Genomic DNA, 20,922 nt, shown 5'->3' on the forward strand with positions numbered 1-20,922 from the left:
GCGCATCCCTAGAGCAATACGGATATGACGTTTGAGTTGAATATTCGGATTTTGGTTCGTAGAGAGATCTGGTGTGAGCGCCAAATGTTTCCCTGCAAACATTCTTGTAGATATATTTCCAAACAAATTTGTTATACGTTTCATATACATTATAAAAAAAAATATTATAAAATTCATATACATTAGAATGGTCGCATGAAACTCGAAAAAACAGCATTTATCTACCAAAGTGAAGGCAATATACAAACATATTTTGGGCTTTTGACTAAAGCGATAAGAACTATACGAATTGAACGATATTCGATTCCTTATTCGTATTCGTACATACTAAAAGAATTCAAGAGAGTACAGGTTTTTGCTTTCAACGCATGCGAACCGTTGCCAGCTACAATATATGCTGCTTCCCTTTTTTGACAATTCTTCTAAAAACACCATCTGATTTTCAGCAATCTGGTTGCACTGCTGGTCGCAGATAGAACAACAACAGGGTTGTGCCCATAAGGGAGAACAAATTGAACAAATCGCCTTCAAGATCTACAAACGTGGAGGACTTTTTATCATATACGATGTAAACCATTTCAACCGACTTAAAGTAACAATTATTACGACCTTTTACTTATTTTGTAGAAATTGAGATTTGCAGTAACGTTATTAAAGACTTAAGTTATGGTTTCGGAGAATCGCAAACGCAAAACGGGCCTTTCAGATCCGGATTTCGATGTCTCTCCTGGTACCACCATCAAGCGTAATCTTGCTACCAAGATACTATCTCAACCGGTAACCCAGCTACTACGAAGTTGGAAGGATTTTCTGAGTTGACTTTCATCGACTGCTGCCTTAGAGCTTTCGGTGAGGTCGTCGAGTTTGCTCTGCATGTCTTGATGTCTTTGGGCGAGCAGAACAATATCGTCTGCCAGGTCAAGGTCGTTAAGCATTGTTGAAGGATTCCACGGCAATCCTCGGTTTGGTCTACAGTCAATCAATCCAGTCAAGATCTCATCTAACGCGATGAGAAAGAGTAGCGATGATAAGATACATCCTTCTCTCACTGCAGCAGTTACCGGGATTGGATCGGACAAGACACCGTCTTGCAAGACCTTGCACGAAAATGCCTCGTACTGTGCTTCGATGAGATGGACTAGTTTCTCTGAGACTCCTCGTCGTCCTAGAGCAGCCCAGATGTTTACGTGGTTCAGTCGATTGAATACTTTTTCGAAATCAACGAACACCAGCAGAAGAGAGTCCTGGAATTCGTTGATTTGTTCCAGTATGATTGGTACATTGTGATGTGGCCCACAAATACATAATTGTCCAGATCGGAATCCAGTTTGTTGCCGTCGGAGTGTAACGTCAATTTTCTTTGATTGCCGCTTCTATTTCAGACAGCGAAGGCGCTTCCGAGTTGATGCCATTAATTCGACTCGCTGTTGGCGCTTCAAGCTGCGGGTTCTGTAGGCCATCGCTATTTGTGACTCGGAAGAGTTATTTAAAATGCTCAGTCCAACGCTTGAGCTGATCTGTTCGATCGTTCTACATCTGACCTGCTCGGGTTTCCAGCGGCATTCTTGTATTGGTCTTTGCGCCACCAGGGCAGCGAGAAATGTCATAAAGTAATCGAATATCTTCTTGCTTCTTCGGCTAGGGAGTTTGTCCAGGCTCTCTTGTCTCGCCTCCACGCTCGTATGTATCTGCCTTTTCCAGTTTGATTAGATACGAGCAATAATATACAGAATAGCTTTGTATCATCCACATTTAGCAATAACATTTGTAGTAGTTATTAGAGACTAGAAAACAAGTATTTATATCTTGAAAACTCTAGACTGTTCCGAAAATTATAAATACACTTTCTTTCTTACATAAAAGAAACTTCTTTTTGAAACATTTTATTCAAAAAAAAAGTTTCTTTTATGATTCAATTTATAATTCATTCAGCATTATTTGTTTTGTAGAGTAAATGAGTTCTCTTACTTTTCTATTAACATAACTCATTTATTCAAACTTCAATATTTGAAATACTTATCAAAGCCTTTTGCAAAAATTGTTCATAGTAATTCTCGCGAAAATAAGCTTAAATGTGACAGATTTCAAAAGTTTTCGTAGTAAAAGAAACGCAAGAACAGTTTTAGAAACTTGAAAAAATAATTCCGATTGCTAGAGAAATGTTCATTCAGGTTAATTCTCTAGTCGAATTAAGAACGCCAAAATCTTCTAAAACCAGTTATAAAACATTGATAGAAAATTTGAATCCAAAAGACTGTGAAGTTATTGAGTTCAAGGTTGGAATGACGACGAGCAAGCACCGTATTTCTATTGAGTTTTGAACTGATCTGTATAAATTTTCTGTAATGACCAAAAATTCTGGCAAAATCCGGCTTATTTCCAAGAATCAGGGGAAAAACGAGGCTTATCAGGTTATCAGGATAGACCTATAAAAATATGTTGGATCTCAACAATATTGGTCTCTATAGAAGCGAATGACGAACAAGTTTGTATGCAATCTTGCAAAGAATTTGATAGGGAATTATTTGCTGAATGTTGGTAGTTCTATGTTTTCCAATGTACTATTGTTATGCGTATGCGCGGGAAGAATTGTAATTATGAATGAAGTTGTAATAAAAACCCTCTTTTTAAGTTCGACGAATTCGAGGCAAGTTGTCTTTTTAATTCCCACCCGAAATTGTCTGCCCAAACAAAATATTTTCTCCTTCTTTTCCAGATCCGCTCTTTCGTCATAATCTTGTCTTCTCCTCTTTTCGCGTGAGTGATTCCTATCCTCTCTCGCTGTTTCCGGAAACGGCGATGACAATTCAATAATAAGGCATTTCCTCACTTGTCAGATGAACAGCTGATTTCTCATGTTTACATTTTCTCGACATATCGTGGTAGGGTAAACATAACAACAACATTACGCATGTTCAACGACCAGATAGTAACGAAATTAAATTGGCAATGCAATTGTAGTGGTTTTGCAAGCGCACCTTGGTGAGAAGAATATAAATTCTTTATTTAATTAATTGTAAATCTATAATTAACGTGTTATACATGACATGAAGGTATGTTAATGCTTTTATTAAAGAAGTTTTAAAAGAAAGCATTGAACAGTGCTTATCGTCAAAAATCAAAATGGCGACCAGTTGGTGTTTGCATTTTTCAAAACAAAAACAAAAACTTACCCTACCACCCAGATAACCAGAAATCGTAAAGCAGTGTTCATTGTAGATTGTATAAGCATCCAGTTTAAATTGAAATTGTATAAACATCATGTTGTAGCTAAACCAAGTTATATTTCCCAGCTAACATGAAGTCGTAATAGAAATGATAATCCAAATCGAATATTAAGACATTTTCAATAGCCATCGTAAACACGATGGTATTGAGTGATTTTCCATCATTCATTTACGACAAGCTTTGTCTAAAAAAAGTTGAATCGGATAGCAGTTTAGTCAATTCGTAAATATGTCTCCAAAACGTTGAGAATTTACTAATTCAACATTTACGATTTGAGTGAACTGATTTACGATAAATGGGCGGTCCTTCAATTAACACTCTTCCCGGTCTCCTCTCAAAAAAAGAGAATCTCACCCATAGAGCTATAGCGTGGATCATATCAGATGATGAGTTGGCATCGTGGTAAGATATCGGACAGCCAACTCGGAGGACTGAAGTTCGAATCTCGGTCGGGTAATTTTTTTTTTTTTCGTTTATTTTGCTTTTTGTGGGAAAATCGAATCGTTGGAATCTTGTCATTGTAGGTATATCGCCTCCAGTTTTGTAGCTATATGCTATTTTGGTAAGTTTAATACAATCTTTTCATCTGGTAAATTTGTTTGAATAATTTTGTTGTTCCTGTGTTATACCTTCATAAATGTTTGCTGGGTTTATCGTTTATGGTTTGTATAGTTCATTATATACGATAACATTTTGTTAATCGTATAGAAAGATCAATAAAGTTGATTTAAATCCCGGTAGAATTGTGTAAAGATCAATATTTAATCCCACTGTACAATTAAGCAATCTTTCATGCTTGCGATCTATGATGACATATTATTTTCATGAAAGGTCGTACAGTAGTTGTGAGAAAATCGTATAATGGAATTTAAACAATCTATTCATACATGTCATTCAAAGTCGCTTATTGAGATTTAATTAATCGGTAAATAATTGTTAATAATGCAATGCCTATGCTTAGCAATATCGTAATCATCTTATGTCAACAACTGGAAAAATTGGAAATCCTGGACGAATTTTGATGCAAAAATGAAGGCAGTTTTAATTAAAAAAAAATTATAAAAATGAAAAAAGTGGCACATACAGTCGGCGTTTGCAAAAACACAGGCGACGCTTAAAAAAATTCGGTTCTGTGATAAACGAATCCAGAAACCCAGAAATCGTAAAATAGTGTTTATTGTAGATTGTAAAAGCATCCAGTTAAGATTGGAATTGTATAAATCCGAATCATGTTGTAACTAAACCAAATTATATTTTATCGTTTATGGTTTGTACAGTTCATTTTAAACGATAATATTTTGTTAATCGTATAGAAAGATCACTAAAGTTGTTTTGAATTGCAGTAGAATTGTGTAAAACTCAATATTATATTCCACTGTACAATTAAGCAATCTTTCATGCTTGCGATCTATGATGACATATTATTTCCATGAAATGTCGTACAGTAATTGTACACCCATAGAAGAGGTTGCAAAAATCCAATGCCTATTTAGCAAATCTCTGTGCCGATAATGCGCTGAAATGTGCACTGTGCCGAAAACGGTATGTTTGGAAAACCGTAACTGGCATAAGGACTCGGCTCCCAACCAAAATGATGACCACTACATTCAAGCGAAACAAGAAAAACATTTTATGGGATTTCCTTCCTATTGGATAATTCATCCCAGAAACAAGAAAATAAAAATTAAAACCACAGCGCTGTAGTGAGAATCGAACTCACATCACCAATTATATCGTCTTGCCAGTCCGACATTCTAACCAGTGTACTATTCGAGCTTCATGCAGGATGAGGTATATTTGTCATAGGCTATCTGTTACCGATCAATCACAAAAAACGTACAACGGCGGCTTCCCGGCGTTTGGCCTCCTTTCAATGCATTCCTTTGTCTTAAGATGGAAACGGGAAAGGGAACGGGAGTGAAGGAACGGGAAACCCATTGAATGAGAACTGTGTTTTGCTTACTGCCTGCTATTACATACACACGCTACATATACACAGCTGCTAAAGCCGGGCAGCTTGGCCGGTGTTGTTTGCCGGTAAATTGAAGGAATGTTTTTGTTGTTGCTTTTGCTACATACACACGCACAGCTTAGCCGTGTTTGCCGGTTGATTGAATTAGAAGGAAGTTTTTGTTGTTGCTTTTGCTACATTCACACGCACAGTGCTCGGTTCGCTGGCTGCCTGGTGTTGGCCGGTATTTATTTCCATCCTTCTTCGGCTTGTGATGCGATGGGGAGGGACGCGAAAACGTTTTTATTTTGTTTCATTCAGACATACGCAATTCGGTTGCGCTGGGAAGTTAATGCCGGTGGGCGCAAATCGAATCAGTGCCGGTCGCGTTATCTTCTTGTACCAATGATGCTATGAAATTGACTACACGCCATTGGCACAGAGGCTGAATTTTGGGTGTAAGAACATCGTATTATGGAATTAAAACAATCTGCAGATTGTCGAATTGTTTAACAGTACAGTAAATAGCCAGCTAAGATCGCACAGCGCTGAATATAATTATTGATTGTAAAAGAATCGTCTATGAGATAGGTTAAAGTTGCATATCAAGAAACGGCATCTATAAATAGATTTGGAGTCCGAAATGATGCAGTCAGTGGTATTTTATACGATCAACTGATTTTTAAACGGCACTCTCAACTGTACATGAACAAATTTGCTTGTTTGCATCAACATGAAATGGCGCCGAGGAAGTATCGAAGGAGAGGGATCGGAACGTTGTGAGTTCGAGACTGAGCGAAAAGAGACACATAAAGTTGTATATGGTTCAATTTTTTTCGCAGTAAACATTAAATTCTATTGTATTGATGTTCACGGCGATTCATAGTAAAATCGTAATAAGGGAAAAATATAATTGCTCTGGGATACAGTAACAATAAATTGTATTAAATGGCGAAGAAAGTTGTACAAACCTCAGGCTACCTGCTAAAAGAAATTGTAATCAAATTGTAAGACAGGCAATGTAAAGTTGAAAGTTGTACAATCCTAAGATTTTATGCAAAGTAAAGTTGCTGTCAAATTGTTGAAAACGCAATACAAAGTTTTATATTTTCAAGTTGAGCAAAATTTGGTCCGTATATTGCCTCCACTTTGGTACGTACAGGCTCATATAGAATATTCTATACAACTTTTTCAGATTGTACAAAAGTGTATATGTCTCAGAAACAACTGAAATATACAGACCAAAATGTTCACTGGGCACAATCTGTCTCAGGAATACTCTATGGCCCACCGATTACGTGTCAACTTGGTGTTGGGCCAAGTTGGGTAAGGATGGGATGATAGGGTGACCATGGACATGGCATGGCACGTTAGATTGTCACTTTCGGGTCACGGAAGACACCCGCATCAAATCGCCGGACACCGGTTGGACGAGCTTTTGGGCATCGCGCCCTCGAGCACACCGGCCAGGTTATCATCCGTGTGTGACAGAAGAACGTGAAACAACCCTATTTTTTACTATATTTACTATATTTTACTGAGCCTTTTACAAATGTACATCTGAATTATTATCTAACTTTGTATTATTTTAATGATGTCGTTCCTAAACTAACTAATCAAATATACTCGGGAAGGGTAGAAAAATTATAATCAAAGGATTGTTATCAACGTTCTCCATACTTTCTCAAAGCGATTTGAGCTGCTCCCACATCCATACCTTCTTACTACACAGAAAAATTATGACTATTACGTGTCATTTAAAACGGTTGCATTTAAATCCATACAACCTGAAATAAAAAAAAAAAAAACAAGTGTTTTCAATCGGTTGATGTAAAATTAAATGAAAAATTATTTAAGATTACAGCAAATGTTCTGTAACAGAAAAAAGCATGACATGTATCGTAGTTCACAGGTCAGATAAAATTACGTGTCGCGTAATTTAACGACACGTAAGTTTTTTTCGACCTGTAAAACTACGGTACATGTCATGCTCCTTTTTGTTACAGGACATGTCCTGCAATATTAAATGGTTTTTTTTAACTTCTTTTAGACCAATTAATTGTAAAAATTTCTTTAAATTACGTGCTGTCCAATGATTATCAATTCCACATGAAAAAATCAAAAACTACTGGAATCTGAGTGGAAGAAACGTCAACAGGATTGCGCGCGACGTTTTATTTTGTTCCGTTTCTTTATTTTGTGCCGGACCATTTCTGTCAAAAAACGTCAAAAAACGTGCAAATCGGGGGACACAGCAACAGATTCAACGATGCTAAGCCGGTAAAGGTTTTCGAAAGTGTTTCTCATTTTCATCATCGCAGGAGAATCAGCATTAATTCTTGACAATCGGCGGCCGGGCGAATCTGATACCCATTCCCGAACAAAGGTCAGTTTTTTTTAACATTTTCATTTCCAAAAAAATAACTCATCCCTTATCCTCCAGCAGGAACAACCGGATCACGGATCTGTCCAGCCAGAAAAAGTTAAATACGTGCAGTGTAGAAAAGAGGTTGCCATTTTTTTTTCGTTAAATAAAGTCATTGTTTGTAATATGTGTTACGTTTATTTTCATCGAAAAAATGTCATATTTTTGAAAAACAAAAATATAAAAAACTGGCCGGTACAAATCACTGAACCAAAATTTTATAGTACTGTAATTTCAAAGCAGCCTGTATAAACAATTTCAGGTAAAAATAAATGTCACGTAATATTATTCGTAATTATTATTTTGTTACAGGATATTTGCCGTAATTTTACAGGAAATAATTTTTGCTGTGTAAGCTTTATAGCTAATTCCGATTGAAAGACCACTCACAGTGCCGCATTTGTGCACAATCCGTTTATTTGCTCAGAAGTAAGGCCACGCACTTTCAGATTTCTTCAAGAAAAATGACAATAACTTCACATGGAAGAAAAATGCCCGCATAATTAAAAACAGTTGGGGATATAGTACTAACTATTAACTTAATATATTGGTAGCAGTACCAGTATGAAATATCTTCCAAGTATCATTTCATTATACATGTTCAAAATTTTATTACCTCAATAAATTATGACAGGATCGTATCAGTGACAGTGACAATATGATATATGATTTAGTAAGTATAGTATAATAAGAGAATAAAAATTTGCAACCTTTGAATATTGTCTCTGGACCTTATCCAGGACTCTAACAGTGTACGACAAAGTTTCCTTATAGCTTAAAGATGTCGGAAACACCAATCGAGTGAGCTGCACTAATTGTTTCACTCTGGAGGCTGAAAATAAGAAGCTTAAGGAGCAATTAAAGATCAGTAAGCGGAAGCTGCAGAGGGTGCAGGGGGAAAAATTGTCCTTGGACGAGCACGCACTACGATTGTCGAAAGAACTCCAATTGATGAAGGACAAAAATAAGTTTCCTGAGGTAAAACAATTTTATACATCCTTGCAAACATATTTCTTACATTATTTTTGAATCTATTTTCAGGCTTCTTTTTCCGAGCAAGAAGGAATTCCGATGACCGTAGCAGATTTGGATGAACTGAATGGCCGCGCGACAACAGACAGCATGTTTGCTGGGTTGCTCGCTGTTCGCTTGGTCGGTGCAGATAACCTGATAAAGATGAGCGTAACCGGTCAGGCGTGCCATCGGTACGCCAATATGAAAAAAGAAGACGGAACTCGTTTGTACCTAACCCCAAAAAAACTGGACCCCAACGTGTTGCAGTTTATCTGTAGTAAGTTTGATTACTTTATTAAATTTATGTACCCGGGGGATTAACCGATGCATTTTATGTACCCGGGGGATTAACCGATGCATTCGTGGGTCTAACCTAAAATCCAATAGATAAAGTTCTTACATGTATTCAACCTTTCTATTTTCAGACAAAATCGCAGAACGTACTGCCATCCGTGTTGGTTTACAAAACGTACTTACAATTCGGCAGCATCAGAAATAAAAAATAAAAACATCAACATTTTAATTTTTTAATTTTATTTTATTTTTTGTGGGAAAGAATTGGAACTATATTGGTTATGGTACAGGGAAGCCCTTTTTAAAAATATTTTACAATATGCGGAACGTATGATTGAGCGTTATTTTTACTACAAGCTACTATAAGCAAACTATATCCATTGAAGTTGATGAAATCTATGATTTTGTATTCCAACGTAGCTAGAACATTCCGGTAGATTGTTTTGCTCGCCAAAAGTGGATGATGTTTTAACCGTATCCAATAATGTAGCATGAAATATTTGTTCGAAAAAATCGCTCTTTTTGAATGGTAAACATGCTTAACAGCCCTTTCCCCATATGGTACTTTAACAGATAATCATAATACAGATTGTTAATATGGTCTGTGTTATTGTACATATACTGTTCACTTTACAATAAACGATAACGTTTAGAGACAATATAGAATATTCTCTATATATTGTAATTGATTATGCGGGTGATGACAACTTCACATGGATGTCAACAACAGTACGCAGGCAAAATTTGGTTTAGCGATACACGATTTTTGAAATGACGGTTATTGTATAGTGTATTTATAATTTTCAGAACAGTTTATATCATAATCAGCTCCTGCAACCGTGACATTTTCGTTAAGCCCGGATTACAGTTCTTGTGAACGAGGACGCGAACGTAAAAACGTGAACTCACCACAGTCCAAAATTGGCAACAGGTTTGTTCAATGACAGATGAAATTTGGTTTAGATCGGTAAATTACAGATCATCCAACCTATGTTTTGATCGATACTAGTAGAACCGGTGTTCCAATTCAAATTCAAATTTCTTAAAAAATACACAAAGAAACAAAAAAAATTGTGTTCTTCTTAAAATCATATTCCACTTTGAAAACTATTGATAAAAAAAATAATAACCTAAAGGCCCCCACAGCTGTGAATACATGGAATTTAAATTTAAGTTATAAATTTTAAGTAGAGATGTACCGAATAGTGGTATTCGGCGAACGGCCGAATACCGAATATTGACCTTTTCAACTATTCGGCCAAACGAATATTTGGCCGAATATTCGGTTGAATATTCTGTAGAGTTTTTGATAGAAATACGGAACCAATATGTTCTTTTTCCTTTTATTTCTTCCATCCTTATGTCCCTCATGTTTTTGAGTCGATTCGACTGTTTAAAGGACATCAGATGACTTGTCACTTCTAAGGCGTTTATCACCAAAAATATTGGGTTCCAGGGAAACCTGGGACAAAACATTTCAAAACAGGTGCCAAGCTATTTTGAAATAGCTTATTTGACATCGAATTTTAGCTCTTTGTCTTCAATATAGTTGCCAAAAAGAAAGATGATCTTTTACTTCAATACCATCGTCCTGGTCAGGACGAATTTTTTGAAAAATTTGTAATATAAAGGGAAAATATGAACATAATCTAGGTATAATTCTCTAAAAGAGGAAAAAGAAAGAAAATTACTTAAAATTTAAAGTTTTCATCGAATAACAGCAGCAGTGTTCAAATCGTATCTAAGGATTAAACAAAAATAATGTCTGTTTATGAATAAATCACAAAACATTGATTTGAACGCAATATCTTAAAGTTTTCAAAGAGCAATTTGTGTAAGTATTATTTGTTTGGCAAATAATCTGAATAAACCCAAGTAAGTTCCGGAGTTTTAAAATAAATCCGGCCAGATATAGACTTTTTTTATGGGATTTATGGGCAATCTTGGATATATTAAGAAAATCTGGAACAAACAATAATCAAGTATAAAGTGAAATATATAGGAATCATTTAAGATGTTTTACAGGAACCATAAGTTTTTGATTTTGTAGCTTTTTCAACATTACTTTTGGATATTTTATAAATGATCGATCATCAGTTGAAAAATAAGACAAATATGTAATTGTATAAATTAAAAAAAAATATATGTATATATATATTCGGCCTATTCGGCCGAATACTTAGGTCAACTATTCGGTGGGCCGAATATTCGGCTTAACGGTTTTTTGGCGGTATTCGGCGCCGAATATTCGGCCGAACGAATATTCGGTACATCTCTTATTTTAAGGGTACTCTCTAAAAGAATTTATCGATCAAGAGTAACGAGCTGTACGGTCGATTATTTCTTCATCGTTAGCTATTTGTTTTTTTTTTTAATATTGATAAAACGTTATGAATAACTATTTAATAGTATTTTATCTCTTGATTAAAAGTCGTTCAATTTTTTTTTATTAGGAACTATCTGTACATATATAAAAATTAACGTTTGTCTGTCTGTCTGTCTGTTCCCTATAGACTCAGAAACTACTGAACCGATCAACGAGAAATTTGGCATCTTAGGTTTTTTGGGGTCGAAAATGTTTTCTATAATAGTTTCGGAGCCCTTCGACCTGGTAAAGGGGAAGGGGGCTCCCAAACAAAAATTACATAATATATGACACAATCTGATTAATTTACAAGTGATTATCATAACATTTTCAACACGAACGTATTTTAACACAATTAAATGATTCATAATGGTTGACAGTTTTTGTTTTATTTGGATGAACTATTGTTTCAACAAATTCCTTTTGTTGGATAGGAGGGGAGAGGGACCCGTTCAAATTCATTGTAAATGTTACGGAACTCGGAATTTTCAATTGAATATTATCAAATTTAGCACAAAATGAAGTTTTTGATGACATGAACTTATTCAAAGTATTATCTTATCATTTTTGAACGTTTTTAAACTGTATTGAAATTTCTTCTCACTTTTAAACATGGTTTTTTTGTTTCATTTAATTGGATTAAACACCAACATTAAGCTTTACCAAATTTCTGAGTGATATTCATTCTAATTGTTAAAATCGAGTTTTGTTAGATGATTTGTTGTTTTGAAAAACCTCTCCAATTATTGTTAAATGGGGCTCGCATCCCAAACAATTCATTTGCAGAATTTCTCTCTTATATAAATTTTGCACATAGGAGGGCATTTCGGTACGAGAAATATATCTTTGTAGATTTGAGATCCCTCCTTCCTTCTAGAGAGAGATGGAAAAAAGGGGCTCTGATAGATTTTTGTGCATGACTTGAGAACTAATTGATCGAATAAACCAAATTTGAAATGGGTTGGTAAATATTTGAAAACGAGAAATGATTCTATGATCATTTGTCCCCCTCTCCATTGTCCCATGGGGGAAATGAAAAAGGGAGGGGGGCTCCATACAACTTATTACAAAGCTCAAGAGCTGATCAAACAAATGGAACCAAATTTGGCATGGGAGAATATTTGGGTACGAAAAATGATGATTTGGATTACTTATTTGAAAGAAAATTGGCATGGGAGGGTTATTGGATACGAGAAATGTTTCTAGGACTTTTTAAGACCCCTTATTTCTTATAGTAGGAAGATGAGAAAACATTAGGGATGCTCCAATAGACTGAGTCGATTTGGGGTCATTTTTGAATTTCTCAAACCCTGGGGTCTAAAAAGCTCCATGATTTTTTGTAGAATTTTTAAGTAACGTTTACATGAGTAAATTTGAACTTTTAGGTTTGCATGGGAAAATTGAACATTTTGTACTGAAAAATCAACATCCATTTTGTTTCTTCTGTGTGACCGAGCCAGCTGACAGTTTTTGTGCCAATTTACAAAATTCTCAAAGAAAATTTTCCGCTGTACAACTTTGTCGAAGACCATAACTTCGTTTCTTATGAGGATATGCCTTTCCGTATTGAGAAACTATAAATTCAATTGACATCCCTGCAGGGTGCCTAGCGAGGTATTGCCAGATCCCTGCAACGTTACACGATTTGTCTATGTATCGTGTGACCAACATCTTTTAACTATGTGCTCGTGAATCTCGTTTTTAAGCTTTTTTTTTTCTCAGATTTAAGCTTTTTTTTGCCTTGAGAGCATAGGAGACGAAAGCTTAAATCTGAGGAAAAAAGCTTAAATCTGTCAAAACGAGGGGAAAAAAGGGGAAATCTGAGAGATGTGCTCCACACGGTTTGAATAACATTGCCGGGAAGTGGGTATTGCACAGTGATTGAAATCCTCACCAATTTTCTCATCAGAGGCATTCAAAATACACACTTTGAGGCCTCGCATAGCTATACCAGATCCCTGCAACGTTACACGATTTGTCTATGTATCGTGTGACCAACATCTTTTAACTATGTGCTCGTGAATCTCGTTTTTAAGCTTTTTTTTCTCAGATTTAAGCTTTTTTTTGCCTTGAGAGCATAGGAGACGAAAGCTTAAATCTGAGGAAAAAAGCTTAAATCTGTCAAAACGAGGGGAAAAAAGGGGAAATCTGAGAGATGTGCTCCACACGGTTTGAATAACATTGCCGGGAAGTGAGCTATACAGGAGACGATACATATACATTCATTCAAACCTCCCCCCATGAGGAGGATCTGCTCTGAGAGACACTATCCGTTTGCTGCCCCGAACGAACTCTCTCAACGTTCGGTTGCTACATGATGCATGAAGAAGACGAGGCACACATACTCATTTACGTTGTTGAATTTGAATAACCACTTCCCGGCAATGTTATTCAAACCGTGTGGAGCACATCTCTCAGATTTCCCCTTTTTTCCCCTCGTTTTGACAGATTTAAGCTTTTTTCCTCAGATTTAAGCTTTCGTCTCCTATGCTCTCAAGGCAAAAAAAAGCTTAAATCTGAGAAAAAAAAGCTTAAAAACGAGATTCACGAGCACATAGTTAAAAGATGTTGGTCACACGATACATAGACAAATCGTGTAACGTTGCAGGGATCTGTGAATAACTCGAGCCGACTGCAAAGGTTGAGGCAACAACAAAAACAACCGAACTTATTGCGTTGCACGGCCCGCAACGTATGGTGAAAGAGGGGGGAAGAAAAAGAAATGAAAAAACTAGCTGCCTGCGTGCGGTTGCTGTGCAATAATAGCAATAGCAGAAAAACCTCACGCATTCGATCCAGGCACAAACGAGGAGACTCGGGTTTGCTCTGCCTTTTGAATTCGGTTCCCTCAAGGTTGTGACAGGAGATGAGTGAGAGCCATTCGTTTGGTTTTTTGGATTCGCTGCTTCGAATGTATATTGCTTCATGAAGGCGGCCATGTTGAGAGCGTATACATCATCGGTTTTGTCGTTTTCGCTGCCTCAAAGCAACCTTTGCTTCCGAGTAAAGCGTTGAGCGAGAGATGGTTGATCAACTCATGCTCAGCAAAATTCAATCACTGGTATTGCATGACTACTTTTCATGCAATACTTTGCCAGGCTCCAGCAGTGATGTCAATTGAATTTATTGTTTATCAATGCGAAAAGAATACCTCTATCAATGAGCTTATAACTTTTTTGCCTAATAAGATACGAAGTTACGGTCTTCGACAAAGTTGTTCAGCGGAAAATTTCCTTTGAGAATTTTGTAAATTGGCACAAAAACTGTCAGCTGGTTCGGTCCCACAGAAGAAACAAAAATGGATGTTGATTTTTTAGTACAAAATATTCAATTTTCCCATACAAACCTAAAAGTTCAAATTTACTCATGTAAAAGTTACTTAAAAATTCTACAAAAAATCATGGATGAGTTTTGGACCAATACGAAGCTTTTTAGACCCCAGGGTTTGAGAAATTCAAAAATGACTCCAAATCGACTCAGTCTAATGCTCCAATCCTTTTTGATTAGGATAACTATCAACAAAATTTATTTTTCATGGCAAAACAAAATTTATTTTTCATGGGAAGGTATTGGGATGAGGAAAATATTCCTATTATGATTTGAGCCCCTCTATGTAACAAAGGGGAAATAGGAAGAAAGAAAAAGAACGTATATAATTTCTCTTATACTCATACAAGGCATCTATCCCTTCTTTTAGACGGGAGAAGAGAGAAAAGGGAAGGCCATTTTGTATATTTTTGCTCAAAACTTGAAAACTAATGAAGCACTCAAAGCCAATTGATGCATGAGAAACTATCCAGTTACTCTAAATATTTCTATGTTCATTCGAAACCTGCTCTAAATTTGACAAGAAAGAAGAAGAGAATCTCATACAAGTTAAGTTAATCATTCATTTTTGCCTTTAGTGCTTTTGAAGCTAATAAAGGTAAAGCATCAATTTCAGAATTTAAACAATGATTGAAAAAACAAATTTTTCGTAAAGTTTTAGAAACAGAAAAAAAACATCAAGAAAATAATAATTATTCTTCTTAATATTTAGTTGGAAGTGGAAGTTGCAGCTTCCATTTTAAAGAATAATTTTGAAATTTAAACTTGACGAATTGATCAAAATTAAAATATTTTTAAAGGTGTTGCAAAGCACACCGGCTCAGCTAGTTGACTATGTATTCAAGTAATCAAGTTATATCATTATGGTTGAAGGACTATTAAGCCTATTCCAAATTTAAAGTCTCTAAAATACAAAAAAGGCCAGAAAAGACTAAATAAATTTTGGTTTGAAAAAATATCAGTTCTTCCATTTAAGATTAATTTAAAACTTAAGGAATCTGCAGCAAAAGTAAATATTTATAACCATAAAAAACCTCGCGATGCTAATCATCCATTCAATCATTCAGAGGTCGGCCCACTTAAAATGTTCACAAAAAATCTACGGAGTTTTCTTTTAAATTTCAGGCCAGTTATAAAAACTGCTGTGCGTGATCTTCACGGTTAAATTGCTAGATTTCTATCTGATTCTTTCGAAATGTACCAACTCGTCTACTGGGTTTTGCAATGTTCGAAATATCATCCGACTTTTACAGAGTAGTCAAAGTCATTCATTTCGCTTCGCATTTTTTGTTTATAAAATTAAATCGATTTTGTTAAACATGAAGAACATATCATTTTCACTGATGACCATCTAAATGTTAAGTTGATCGTTCACGATCATAATCAAAAAAATTACATCGCTAGCCTAAACCTAAACTGAATCTTCCGTTCCAATCGACTAAAGAAACAACTGAAAACATATTATGGAATAAATAAGTTGTGATCTGCGCAGATAGTAACACATTTACACCGACGATCAAATATCGAAAAACTAGTACGCAACCAAGCTTGCAGCCGAACAGTGTTGTGCAAAATACTCGTTCCACTAGCATTTCTATATTTTTTTAAGAATTTCAATACTGAATAAACAATTCAACTCAGAAAATTTGTTCAAGACAAAATTTAATTTTTATAAATACTTGAGAAGCTCTTCAAACTTTTTCAAACCACTGTAAAATCGATCAATTTAAAGTTCACTTTTGTGTGGTCTATGAGACTGTGAAAAAAAAAACCCATAAGCGAACCGTGATTTCAACAATTTTTTGTGTTCAATTTATGCTGCTCTACCTGAACTTTGAGGCCCTGGAGTTATTTTGATCGAATTCCCCCCTCCCTGCTTCGTCTTTTCTCACTTGTCTTCGATCAGGGCGCTCGATGAACAATGCATCATTGTTGAATCGAGATTAGTAGCTGTTGGTAGAGGTATGGACCTCCGGGCCAATCAATGGCGCTAAGCTGAGTCAGCTCGGGCAACATCATTCACAAAAAGTCAAACTCATTTATGTTTTTTTCGTACCTTCGACAGCACCCTAGAAGTGGTTGCAATTTATGCAAGAAGTTGCGGGAATCAAACCGCTTCATTATTGATGCTGGTGGCTCTTAGACGGATCAACAGCTAAAAAAAAAACATTGGCACGGGTCTGATCGTTTAGGGTGCTTATTGAACTTTACGCCAAACTAAGTGAGTGCGCATTGAAGGTTATTTAGGGAAAAAAGTTCAAGCATTTACATAATACTGGGTTGTTGTACGAAAACAATCAGTGCTGAATTTAAATTTATTACAAAAAAAATGAGAATTATGGTTTTTTTGGTTCAGTTTTGTTTAATTTTATTTTCATAGTATTCCGTCTCACGAAATAACTTGATGAAAATAATTCCTAAAATTCACTCGGTCCATAGCAACCGTTCTCCAACTTCTCGGACATCCCACATACGCCAGATCACGCTCCACTTGATCTAACCACCTCGCTCGTTGCGCCCTTGCTCGTCTCGTTCCTACCGGATTCGCAGCGAACCGAGTTTTGCAGGACGCAACATGTCCTGCCTAGCGTATCCGTCAAGCCTTCACCACCTTCTGGATACTGGGTTCACCGTAGAGTTACGCGAGCTCCTGTTTCATCCTTCGCCTCCACACTCCGTTCTCATGCACGCTGCCAAAGATATTTCTTAACAACCGTCGCAGAGTGTACGCAGGTTCTCCTCGAGTAATATCCATGCCTCGAGCCCGTAGAAAAAAAACCGTTCTAATAAGCGCCATGTACGGAGTGCGGTCCAAACCCTGTTTGGACCTCGTAGTGGACTGTATGGGAAATTTATCAATGTGCAAACCTTGGGATCCGGTTGGGTTGAGTTTTCCGTGGGAGGGGATTGTCCCTCAATCTCTGCTCCACGTTTATTTGGCTCAAAACTACACTAATTTTAACGAAACTTATTGACTACGGAACTACATTGAACATATATTTTACGCCAAATTTCTCAACATAAACTTGACCAGTGCCAAATCGCTCTTAAGACTACTGAATATAATACTAGAAAGTGGTGAAGAATGTTCGAGATTTTCTTCATATTTGTTATTTTTCAATAAGTTGAGCTGTGAAAATCAGCTATTTCGCTCATCTTCAAAGGTCTTCTCTAACGCTTCTGCTGCGTGGGGTTTCGACCATCAACCATCGCAGCATCGTGTTTAGGGTCCATAGCTTGTCTTCCAACATCCCGGCCCATCCTGTAATCGCTCGTATTTCTAAAAAGAGAGAAAAAGGACCTCGCGAACACAACGGGTGTGTGCTACTGACCTTTCTCCGAAAAACTAGGCTGCTTGTAATCTGGTTGAGACGAAACTGATAAAACACAAAGCTTTTCTACTGGGCGCGTAGAAGGTCCTGTTGAAGTCCTCGAAGTAACGACACTTACGACTCCATCCGGTCCTGGAAAAACTCGATCTACTCGTCCCATCTTCCAACGACTTGGTTGTAATTTATCATCCTTGATGACAACTAGCTGCCCGATCTTGATTTCAATTGATGTCTTCCTTCTTTTGAACCGCCCTTGAAGTTCAGTCAGATATTCAACTCTCCAACGATCCCAAAAGTGCTGGATTGCAATGCAATGTTTGATTATTATTAAATCTATTGATGGGTACTTTGCGAACATTTCTCTCAGGTTTTTGTTGCAGGGGTTCTCCAATAAGAAATGTCCTGGTGTTAGAGGTTTGAGATTGTCAGATCATTCGTTAACGCTGTAATTGGTCTGGAGTTGAGACAGTTTACTACATGCACCAGAAGCGTAGTCATGTCCTCAAATGAAACCGCGTTCTCTCCTAGAACCTCCAAAAGATGCTTTTTGGCTGATAAGAACGCTACCGTAAACTGGGGGAACTTTGATCACTTTTTTCATTCATTTTCGAATATTTTGGAAGGGGTTGCTCTTTCGTAATACCTCAAAGCTTTAAAACCCTTACTGAGGTGAGGAGTATTAAACATGGTCATTGATTGCAGTAAATTCAAACGACATTGGTGGTTATAATTAAACGTGTGTTACAAAACCAGATTTCGAGTTTCGGGGTAATTTTGATCACTCTGGTTTTTACGTATCTCAACATCATCAAATTTATTGTTTTGATGCCATTAAGCACAGAAGGCTCAAAACATCGATAACTGTATTTTTTTGTTTGGACTCAATTGAATTTTTCAACATTTTCTTTCAAAAACAAATATACTCGAAAGATGAACAATGTTGCTGCATACATTTAGGAGCAAAAATTATAAACATTTCCTAATATTTTTTGGCCTCAAAAACAAATAAAATTTTACCTTCATGCAATTTCCCAAGTCCTCGTACTATTCCCATGTTCTTTGTTTCTTCAAAATGAACCATTTGATAGGGGTTTTAGCCATTTTTTCTATTAGGGCTTTTTCATGGAAAATGATCGTTCGTTTTCATTATCCAAAAAATATCATCCAATGAACATAAAAATACAACTTAAACTAAACCTTAACCAAGAAAAAAGTTGAACTTTCACATAAAATAACCCATTTGCTCCTAAATGCTTAAATTTGATCAGAAGAGATGTTTGTTTGTAAGCCTTCAAAAAACCAGATATTTCAAGATTTTAAAATGATATTTTAGGTAATATAAAAAATCTACTAATAAAAACCAAATTTAGGTTATTGGTAACTCAATTTACAAGCTTTCAAACGTAGTAAACAGTTTTTAGATATTTTAAGTTTATACATAGTTAATGATGATTATCTGCAAAAATTTCATGTTGATCAAAGTTACCCCGCTGATCAAAGTTCCCCCAGTTTACGGTACTTCTTAGAGTCAGACTTGTAAACCATCGACATTTTCTCTGACAGTCGCACAGCCTGCTTTTATCAGTTTTATCGTTCGTGCCATCAAACGAATGCGACCAAACACTTGCGGAACAGTAGACTACCATCAGACGGCACGAAGCCTTTGCGGGATGAGTTGACTTTCGCGTTTCTTGGGAACGATGCAGCTGCTTCAGCTTCTCGAGCTCCTGCCCCTCCAGGCGTCGCTTATTCTCCTGGAAAATTAGGACTCGCTGCTTCTTCCGCTGTACTGCCGCCCGCGCGGTATTCGTCCATTACCCTCCTACACTGCTCGTCGAACCAATCATTCCGTCGAGCTCGTTCCACATGACCGATGACGTTCTCCGCAGCACTGTTGATGGCTTTCTTGATGGTATCCCAACAGTCCCCGAGAGGGGCTTCGTCAAGCTCGCCCTCTGCCGACAGCGCTGCTTCGACCGATTGCGCGTAGTCTGCCGCGACCTCAGGTTGCTTCAGTCGTGCGATATTTAACCGAAGCGGGCGCCGGTTTTGAAAACGAACACACACATATAGGATCTCAGTGAAACTTCATGTTTCTTTGAAGAGATCTAATTTACTTAACTTTAAGGCGTACATCTTTCAAGGATATTATGGCTAGCATCTTACAAATGCTAAAACCACTAGACCACAGAAAGAGTACTTATATGTGCCGTGATCGGGATTCGATCTCATGGACTCTGGCTTAGAAGACTGGAACGCTATCTTCTAGGCCACGACCGGCGGCTTTCGTGTGTTGTTCACTACGAAGAGTTTTGGGCGCATCTTCACCATCGCCAGACCAGATAATGGTCTGACTCGATGTTCCTCGATACCTCGACAGGATCTGACGTCGATGATGTCCTAGAAATTCCGGCTGTCTATCAAAACATGGTCGTTCTGCGATTGCGTTTGGTACGGTGAAGCAATTTGGCGATTACGTGTATGGCATAAATTGAGTAGTTCAAATATTTTTTTTTCTCTCTTTCTTTTGGCTGTAGACCTATCGTTCCAGAATATCCCAAGTCTTGTGGATTTTTACTGTTTTGTTTTTATTTACAGTTCGCGTGTTTAAAGGGTGATACGGTCAAAATTTGGTCAATATCAACTTGACGTATTTCTTTCAATTTTGCATTTAAAAACCCTGAACACCCCTCATTTTGAAGGTGTGTTTGTAGAATGTTGCTCCTATTTTGATTTTGGAATTCACTCTTCAGTTGTCAAAATGCCGTCCAAGGAAGAAGAGCAGTATCTACATTTTGCTCGCGCATCGCGAAAATCCGAGCTATTCGCACGCTAAGCTGTCAAAATCGCTAAAAGTTGCCAAATCAACCGTTACAAATGTAATTAAAGTGTTTGGGGAACGTTTGTCGACAGCCAGGAAGTCTGGATCGGGGGGAAATCGAAACCCAGAAGCCGCTGAGACGACAAAGAGAGTTGCCGGTAGTTT

The 20,922-nt window shown here is 36.9% G+C and overlaps 2 protein-coding genes across 2 annotated transcripts in view; both read left to right on the forward strand.

Moving 5' to 3' along the window:
- The window catches only part of LOC129746008 (uncharacterized), a 269,649-nt gene that overhangs the window by 100,525 nt on the left and 148,202 nt on the right, over nt 1–20,922 (forward strand). The window lies entirely within an intron of this gene.
- Nucleotides 8,108–9,117, forward strand: LOC129761039 (uncharacterized). Its single transcript, XM_055758735.1, has 4 exons — nt 8,108–8,277; nt 8,379–8,582; nt 8,646–8,895; nt 9,044–9,117. Exons 1-4 carry the CDS (start codon nt 8,263–8,265, stop codon nt 9,115–9,117), a joined length of 543 nt encoding a protein of 180 aa, XP_055614710.1. The 5' UTR covers nt 8,108–8,262.

Source organism: Uranotaenia lowii, chromosome 1 (genome assembly GCF_029784155.1).
Source record: "Uranotaenia lowii strain MFRU-FL chromosome 1, ASM2978415v1, whole genome shotgun sequence".
Taxonomy (NCBI): domain Eukaryota; kingdom Metazoa; phylum Arthropoda; class Insecta; order Diptera; family Culicidae; genus Uranotaenia; species Uranotaenia lowii.